This window comes from Leptidea sinapis, chromosome 24 (assembly GCF_905404315.1).
Source record: "Leptidea sinapis chromosome 24, ilLepSina1.1, whole genome shotgun sequence".
Taxonomy (NCBI): Eukaryota; Metazoa; Arthropoda; class Insecta; order Lepidoptera; family Pieridae; genus Leptidea; species Leptidea sinapis.
This window is the reverse complement of record NC_066288.1, coordinates 9,368,563-9,378,410: the sequence shown is the minus strand read 5'-3', so window position 1 is coordinate 9,378,410 and position 9,848 is coordinate 9,368,563. Positions and strand designations below refer to the sequence as shown.

General features: G+C 35.5%; 1 protein-coding gene across 3 annotated transcripts in view; it reads right to left on the bottom strand.

Moving 5' to 3' along the window:
• Window positions 1-5,703: 5,703 nt before the first annotated feature.
• Window positions 5,704-9,848, bottom strand: part of LOC126971758 (kinesin-like protein CG14535) — a 153,639-nt gene continuing 149,494 nt past the window's right edge. For all 3 annotated transcript variants that reach the window (XM_050818149.1, XM_050818150.1, XM_050818151.1), the window contains exon 8: window positions 5,704-9,537. In XM_050818149.1, the coding sequence (XP_050674106.1) occupies window positions 6,881-9,537 (2,657 nt within the window). In that variant the 3' untranslated portion in view covers window positions 5,704-6,880. The remainder of the gene's footprint in view (window positions 9,538-9,848) is intronic.

Genomic DNA, 9,848 nt, shown 5'->3' with positions numbered 1-9,848 from the left:
TTTATGCCTGTTAAATAATTTACGCCAAATAAATTATTATCACACAATTATAATAGTTCTGTTCTAAAATCAAGGAAATACAAAAAGTAAACTAATCCCGTGTCGATATCTAAAGAAAACCTAGAAAAGCGACACGTCAGAAAACTCTGTACATTAGCTTCAATGAAATCGTAATGCCTTTAAAAGATACAACTTGGCATGCGCCCATCGTTCTAAGTTATTACCCATTAGGGCCAACTAAAGGGGATCCTTAAACGATTGGGGAGCCTTGTTTTTTGGTTAAAAAGTAAAATCGTTGCAGTTTCTGTAGCGATTGTTTAGCTTTTCTTATTTGAAAAGTTTTTATATGCCTTGCGTGAGGAGTATTCTAATTTAGTTTAGAAAGAGGTTTTTTAACTTTTTGAAGTGAAACTTCTTTGCTGCAAGCAAGGGTAGAATTTTTACGAATGAAACGTCACGAGAATGTGGGACGTTTTTATCCAAAAAGAGTGAGAAAGTTTATTGAGATAGAGTGAGAAGTGCGAACGTTGCATGAAACACATGGCACCGCGAGTAAGTAGAACATCTTCCCTATTTGCGTTGTATCGTGTAGGTTTAGCGCGCCACCGAAAGTAAGTAGAACATCTTCCCTACTAGCGTTGTATCGTTCATTCACAGTGTAATTTGTCTTTTTTATTTCACCAATAAGCTGCGGGGATGAACAACGTTTGACGACATTTTTAGGTGGAGTTAAGGGAATCTCGGGTACCCTTAGCACAGGATGTTAATCCCATGATTTCGTACGGGATTATTATTTTATAAAATAAGATGTAACGAAATATGCCAGAGGTGCCTACATAGCGTTTGCTTGCGTTTCTTATTTGAAAAGTTTTTTATATGCCTTTGCTCTCAAGCAAATAAAAGAATTCTGTTAAGTACTTAAGTAAGAGGTCTTAATAATTTTTTCTTTAAGCGCTTTAATGTCAATATTCTGGATGCTTGGCTTTCATTTACAGTCTAGTTTGTCTTCTTTATTTCACCACTAAGCTGCGGGTATGAACAGTATTTGACGACATTTCTAGGTCTAAGGAAAACTAGAGGTTCTAGAGAACAAACTGTCAGCATCTTTGTTAATACCAGGATTTCGTACGGGATTATTATTTTTTATAATAAGATATAACGAGGGACTTGAAAATTGTACCCATATAGACGACATCCTCGGCAATGGACCACTTAATATATCTTCTTTAGATGATTTCATTTTAAACACAGGGCGTGTTACAATTGCATAGTAGTTCACTTGTTACGATTTAAATTTAAATATTTTTATTACTTATCGAACGTCTAACCCATTCGAAGTATTATGCCTCAAATTTGAGAAGAATAGGCTCAAGAAACTAGGCGGGCCTCTTGATTTTTTTTTAGTTTACTTACAATATATTATGTAATATTGTACAGTAAAATTTATAATTAATTAACCCGAGGGCGTTCGCTCCATTTCTAGTCTGTGGTATTATTAAGAAAATCATTTATGTTGTAGTAACCTTTACCACACAAAATTCTCTTAAGAATTCTTTTGAATTTCATAACACATTTGTTTTGTACATTTTTCGGGATGATGTTGTAAAAACATAAACATCGCCCAATAAAAGGCTTACTAACTCGATATCGTACACAATTCATTTTCTCCAACACCTCTGGGCTGGTGCTCCCCAACACCAGCTCCTTCCATTTGACCTTATACAATGAATAGTGCCCGAATAATTTGTGCGCATGAGAGCTGATTATTAATATAAACCTCAAAACATATTTCTGTCATCTCTCAACATGACTAGACCATCTAAGCATGATATAAACATTCCCTTTTCAATAAACGTTACTGAAGTAATGAGTTCTTTAATTATGAATACTGTTCAATAATTTCATTACTTTAATATTTAAGACGTGAATAAATTCAAAATACAAAATTTATGACCAAATTCGTGTTAGATTCAACTGAGTGGTGTTATGATGTTACTTTTGACAGTTGATACAAGCACAAAGTAGCGCGGTCTCTAACGTTCGATAGCTGAAAAAAAATCATTTTTTTTTAAAGTATTCAATGACCGTTCTATGTATTTAAATCTCTTTGTTTTGATTGTATTATTAACTTTATTTATTATATTTATTTGTATTATATATTTTATAACATCGTAATCCTAGCAGGGAGGCGGATCTAATAATTAATCTTTATCCAGAGATAACGAATAGCATAATCCCACCCCAACAGTATATATATTTATATGTTATTATTTCCGTAAACTTTTTCTAGTCACGTGCGTCGCCAAATAGTGCAACTGTGTAATATATACTCTAAGCATAATGAAATTAAGTTTGTTTTTCCTTGTCTTTGAATCGAAGTATTATGTCTCCGGGTCACGTAGTAGGTTCGACTCCTGTGCGTCTTTATCCCTCTTTATTTTTCGTTTTGTTCTTATTTCTGTCGTATTCTATAACCTGTATCTTATTAAATATGTCGGAAATCTATACACGCCACCTGTCACTATAGTTCACCAACACAAAATGTTACGCAATATATTATAAGCATTTTTGTTTCTTCTAAGTTTATATAATATGTATAAGAAATGTTACAGACAATGGTTTTGTGAACAGTAGATAGCCTCGAGTAGGTTAATTAAAGCAATGGAAACATTGACTGTTGTCTACGGTTTAAGCCCATAGTGTAAGCCCATCGCTACATTGTCCGTTACTGCATTTGTCACTGTGTTCCGAAGAACTTTTCACCTGTCTACCTTATCTGCTTCGAACACGGCACAGGGTGTATGAAGTTTCTCCACTGTGCACTTTTCAAGTAAACTTCTTTCAAATAAAAACCACTCAATATGGTTGGTTTGTTCAGTTCAGTGCAGCCCTGTTTCACTGCGACCAATGTGATCTATTGTGATAGCCACTGTAAACTATAGCTCACTGCTAGGATTGATTCATTTTATGAATCTTTTTGCAGTGAGCTGACGTATCTCACGTGGTTGAATTGGATTTACCAAAGAGAATCTAAGCTAACGCATTAAAAGACCACATTCAGAGAGAATGTGTAACGGGGTTTCATCTGCACTATTACAGAATCTACAGACTCTGCAATCTCTGAGACCTAAGATTGTTAGTGTACTGGTTAGAATGCGTTAGTTTTCTCCACTTAGCCCTAGTGCCTCATGCGCAGCCTTCTTGTTGAAGGCTTGGATTAGGGTTTTGAAATGGCTTAAGCCCGGAGTGTTACTACAGAGTTTAATGCACTCTTGTGAACATGCTGTATCAAGAGTTGATATAGCAAGACCCCTTAGGACACCAGAGAAGGGTTCAGGGCCAAATTAAGTGCATTTAGCACCAATTCCTAGTTCATCGGCGTATTCATTGTCTTCGATCCCTACATGTCCTGGACTGTACTCATCGAAGTGTAACTCTGTTTATTCCTTCCTCTATTCAGTATAGTCCGGCAGTTGTCTACAAGCTTTGAGACTGTTCTGTTGAAGTCTATAGCGGATAGGGCCGCCTGATTATCTGTATGGATATAAATACACTTGCCGACGTAGCCTTTATTTAGGATGGTTTTCGCGCATTCTATTATGGCGTCCGACTGAAAAACGCAGGCAATTTCCCAAGTTGACCGATTCGCCAAATTCTTTCACTCGTCAATACACCCACCATTGTTCGAGATTAATGTTGCAATGTGTGTATATATATTTGATATACAACTACTATTTGATAAAAAACCTCCATAAAATCTTTAATATAATGTGATTTTTGCATAATTTTGGTATTCATTCATATCAGTTAGAAGTTCAAATTATTGGAAATAAGACAAATTATAAAAATAAAAGTAAATTCCAGTTTACTTGGGAGAGAGTGAGAGGAACGTTGACACTTATGTGAACTAGTATGTTCTAGAATGAGAGTCGTCAAAGGGTTAATAGGATTATTTCTTAGGAAAGGTATAGTATGCATTTTATTTTTTATAGCTCCAGACCCCATCCTCAAACAAAAATACAGCAATTCTTTCCGTTATAATCGATGATCATTACGGGCTAAGGACTGCCACTTGAACGAATTATCGGAAGATTTCCATGAAAAAAGTTGTCACCCTCACAGAAAAGGGAAAACGTATTTGATAGCATGATTTTCCCGGGGCGAACAGAGAATGTTAAATTACAAGAGAAATGAAAGATAATAGGGCACTTTCTAAACAGGGCGAAGTTTTGTTCGGGGTAAAAAGTTTGTATCCCAAAGATTTCACAATTTTACCCCGAGGGCTTCAAAGTTTTTGGTAGCGCGTTAATATATTCATCGTTTTACTTTGGTATACAGTTCTATGTTCGAAAATATTCTAAAAGGTAGTTTTTCGGGATAAGATTTTATTTGAGATAGCAATATTTATATATATTTATAGTTTCTAAAGACAATTTTACAATAGAAGGAATATATTTTCATGAAACGGACACACACTCATTATGCATGGAATTCCTAACACAGATTTTCAGTGGGCCAACTTTTTAACTGCAGTCTATACAAATTTAATATTGTAAGAATCAACTTATTGATTACCATCAGGTAATTACCAAATTAGTCTAGGAGTAGTAATGGGACTAGTTCTAGAGACAAGGGAATTGAATGCCACCAAATGTGGTTATATAAATTGCTTTCTGTGGGATATAAATTAAATTAAGTCATACGATATTTTAATCTTCTGGAGTTTAAATGCTTAAGATCTTTTTGTTTTTTAATTTTGTTTGGTAGTTTGTTCTTTGGTCGTAAATCTAAGAGAAATGAGTTTTAAATTTAATTAAATTTTCAAAGGCATTCTATGACATAATTTTTTCGTTGTGCTGGATAAAGGGACTTCTCGAATCGAACCTTAAATCATCCCTTTGCGTTTTGGGTAGTTTTTGAAAATAATAACCACAAATTCTGTGACAATAACTCCGCTTCGCTTCATTCCCCCCCCCCCCCCCTTGCCCATCTAACCCAAATAATATAATTCCCATCTGTTGGTATAAAAACATCAATCGTTAGATTTACTTTTGACTCAACTTTTCAAATGGATTTTTTTATAAGTTATTCATTCGTTTAGCTCATCACTTCCACCTCTACTGTCTGTTACACCAGGGGAACAGCACAAACATTGCTGGCCCTTGAGGCGAGAGGCACTACTTTGAAGGTATCCGTTTTGTATCCACCTCCAAGCACTGGGCAAGGAAGCTCGTTGTGATGAAGATAGACATGGAAGAAAGTGTACCAGTGGGAGACTCCATTGCACAGGATGCCGGCTGGATTATAAGAACCAGAATGGCGCCAATTTCTGCCGTGACGCAAATGTAAAGTAATGTGTAAACATTATTGTGATACTGTCTGAAGGGCGCAATAGCTAATGAAATTACTGTGCTAACGAGACTTAACATCTTATGTCTCAACGTGATGCACAAGCGCAAATGTAGTGCCGCTCAGAAGTTTTGGGGCCCTGGGTAAATCTTGATCGGCGCTGCATTAATCATTAATCATAAAAAAATCCTTGAAAACCACAATGTTTTAATATGGTGAGACGGTGATATTTAGTGGAAGGTATTTATTGAAGAATATTATCCTATTGGGTATTTTACCCCAAAAGTGCGTTTGAGACGCGTGTAGCTTTAGTTTTCAGAAGCTTGTAATTTATACCAATAAAACAAACAAATATACTTTAAATAGAACGGTTTATTAAACTAATACGAACGCATAGAATTCATGATATATATTCATAATAGTAATAATATAGTATATTAACAAAACATCGACAATAAAGCATTAACCCATATACCAACATTTGATAAAGCGACATTGAATGCTATATACAGACGGACATGCCGATCTTGAATTATTATAAGACTGATGTGAATAATTAAGTAAACCTTGCATTCTTGATAAAAAAAACAAACTCAAACGACCCTATTTAAATATTTTCACAGGAATTGGAGAATCCGTAACTATTTATTTAGTATTCAATATTTAAGCCAACTAGCTGATGTTATTATGTTTTCAAGTGCCGGACCATACCACTGAGGTGCGATCAAGAAAACTTAGACCACGTAAATTTTTATGAGAATTAGTGATGACACAAGCACGGTGTTCGCAGATGGTAAATATATCACCCTGCACATTATATATTTTATTATTCACATCAGCCATAGATAAAGCTATTTAAACATGGCATCGACAACAGTCTTATCACTTAAGGTAACAACATTGAATCCATTCACTTAAACTTTATTTGATACACAAGCATTTATTATTATACGATTTTTTAACGAATCCTTATTCGAAATGATACAATCTCAAAGAAATATAATAGAGTGGCAACTACTCATGTATTAAATAAAAATCTAAAGTTGAAGATAAGTCTAGACATTATATCAAGTGATTGGACAAAATGTCTGAAAAATTACATATAATACCGCTTCTAATTTATTAGGAGTTGGGAAGACACTAGATCTTTCGTGAAAATATTTACAAAAGAAATGCATCGAAACACTATAACAAGTGAAACATTAAACATAGATCAATATAGATATAAAATTTCTAAATGAGCGTTAAGTATACTTAGTGCCGATATATATTCGTTGTATTTTTCTATATTTACAAAAGTTATGCGAGAAACGTGGCTTTTTGCTGACTCTATAACATTTCCAGCGACACTAGAAGCCATCAAGGTAGAAAAATACGGTGGTAACAATATTCGAGTGCCCAAGCTTTTGTTGTATAAATAAGTGTATATCAAGAGTACAAAAGCAGTCTCCAGATTAAATTCGGTAACGTAGCTTAGTGATACATATATTTAGAATTTTGATTTTCAAGAACTTTTTATCATAACGTAGGATTAAAAATCACTGATTTCGGGATCTGTGTCAGCATATTTGCACGTAAAAGGATTTCTCAACCATGAGCAGAATGATCGATCACTGTGCTGTTTATATTTCGCTGTTGTATGTTTTTTAGCATGTGCTCTTGCCACCGCAGCCCTACGCGTAGGATATGAGTCTAAAGAGGATGCATCAGAATCTCTCGGTACAGAGTCATATCCAGATTCAGCTCGCCTTGAAGTACCCGCCGGACTGTGTTTCCCAGTTCTCGGCGTCGACTCATGACCACTGTCGTAACCATCAGGCTTTGAACCAGCCACTACTCTAGCAATTGATTTATCGCCCTTCTCACATTTTTCTGAGCGTGGTTCAGTTGTAACTACAGGTGGTTTAACTTCTAAATGCATATTTGATTTTAATTCACGAAAGGTAGTGGATGGCATACCATTTCCTGGTATTCGGCTTTCTTCTCGTAAATTTGGATCTGATGCCCCGTCAGGATGTCGTAGTGACGCTATACGAGCATCAGTGACATCATTTCCTCGATACCTTTCAAATGGGCCGTAGCACTCATGTGTAACATCTAAATTTTGATATGCCTCGCAATCTCCAACAGCACTACCTGGTCTTGACATTGTCCGCTTACAACTATCACATATTTTATCACTTGGCCTATAAGCAGGCTCACTGTATACTGAGCCATCACCTTGATACTCCTCTGTATCTCTTACATTACACAATGACATCGATTGAAATTGAGGAATCATTCGTGATGTTGCTTGATTGTTTGTATCAGACAATTTTCTAGGTCCATACATTTCAGTTAAACAAATTAGCTCTTCAAGTCTTGACCTAGAAGATGGAGAACTAGTATGAGGATTGAAATCACCCGCAGTCTCACCAAATGTTTGCGCATATAATTCCATCGTTTGTCTAAGATATGCTTCGTTCCGTATTTGCCGCTCAACTTCACTGTATAATGACAAAGTATCTGTAAACGTTGAAGCAACTGTTAAATTTTCTTGGCTTAATATTCTTAGTGGATGATCTTCATCTTCACCATCAAAGTTAGTGAAGCCCATACAATATGCAATATCTTCTTCTGTTACTTGCAGACAACAATCTTGCATGGGAACGGCTTCTAAAAATTCTTCTACTTCAATTATTTCTAATATTTCATCTTCATCTTCAGCGGGGCCTTTACTATATCCTTGAGGATCAATATCTCTACTATGGCTAGATATGATTTCATCATCCATCCTCATTCTTTCTTTATATTTACTATCCAAACTTTCCATTGATACTTCTCTACTACTAAGACTACTAGGCTGAATAAGGGGTAGCGCTGGTGGAATTTCAGCCAATTCTTCGCTGTCATCATCTTCATCAATTTCATTTTTACCAACAACTTTTGAAGAATTAGGTTTCTTACCAGGAGGACCCACGTTCTCTTCTTCTATTGTCTTAGAACCTGATTTTAAGCCCGTTCTTATAGTAGATTCTTCAACATGAACGCGTTTTGTATCTTTCATAACTTCCATTTTGTGTGTTGTATCTGAACCTTCAATAGATTTCAAACTTGAATCTCTCTGAGGTGGCTGCGGTTTGTGGTTTGGTGAATTATGTCTCGATTTTTGAATTTGAGATGTTTGGTTTTCTACCCATTTCCTGATCATGTTTTTCTTGTGATTATCCATGTAGCCATACCCGATACTTTCGTTTGTATATGAATTGAGAATATCCACTTGAAGGGGTGCTTGACCAGGCTTTGGTTGTATTGGTACTGATTCAAATTGTAAAGGCAATTTAGGCTCTTGCATAGGTCCATCGATCCAAGTTTCACGCTTTTTGCATTGAGTTTCTTTAATAATGTGCCGTGCCTCTACCAATTTTGATTTTGATATTCGAGGTCCATCTATCCATTGCTCATCACTTCTACCTTCTTCTGAATGCTTTCTTTCAATCGTCTTTTTTATTTGAGTCGGTTTGTTTATTGTAATTGAATGAACAGGAGATGCTTTTGGTGTATGAATTGTTTGAATAGAGTTTTTGAGAGGTGAAGATTTGGGGGAAGAATGTAGCTTATGTACTGGACTTTTTTCTTCAACTACTTTTGATAGGGATGATTTATGTTTTTGTTCTGCAGCTGAACCTCTTAATGCTTTACTTAAAGAACCTCTATTATCACCTGAATTTAAGTGAGGAATATAAACTGGTGGATGTTCGCCATCAGTAGCATCATCTAAAGGCCCAACGTATATTACTGTATCCGCTGATAGATCACTGCTCGATGGATCTGGATCGCTACTGCTTGGCTTTGCGGCGTCTTCTCCAGAGCTGCCACCAGAACCAGGATTATTATTTGAAGTGTATTTAACTTTTCTTCTTCTCAGCCTGTGTATTCTCGAAGCTAGTTGTAAGGTGGTCAATGTATCAGAATAGTTTTGCACATTGGGAGACACGTGTACGATCATTGCTGTATGACATGTCAAAGAACCAAGACATTCTTTTAAAACGTGAGTAAGATTGTGATCACGATACGGTAAATGTCGTTGACCATTAAATATAGCTAGCAGTATATTTCCTAAGCCGGATAATGGTATCCCGCCGTTAGTTTTTCCGCGTTCTGAGTTTCCTAAGTCGATTAGATGTAATCGGCTTCGACCTCCGGCAACTGCAAACAAAGAAAATAAGTTATTTCTTCTTTAAACTATTTTATTATAATCTAAAATTTAATTGATTGATTTCATTTATGTGATAAGTACAAGGATAAAACGATATGAAATATGTACTAGTTTTATCATAAATAATTCAATGATCTAAAATTGCCAGAGCAATATCACCGTAATGATAAAGTTTTAATTACTCTACAACAGAATAATAATCAAGGGAAATTTATCACATGATTAGAATGGCATTGAGTACGCTCATAATTCGTATCCGTTATTCGTTAGTCACTAAATGAGTGGCAAAAATCTTATACAA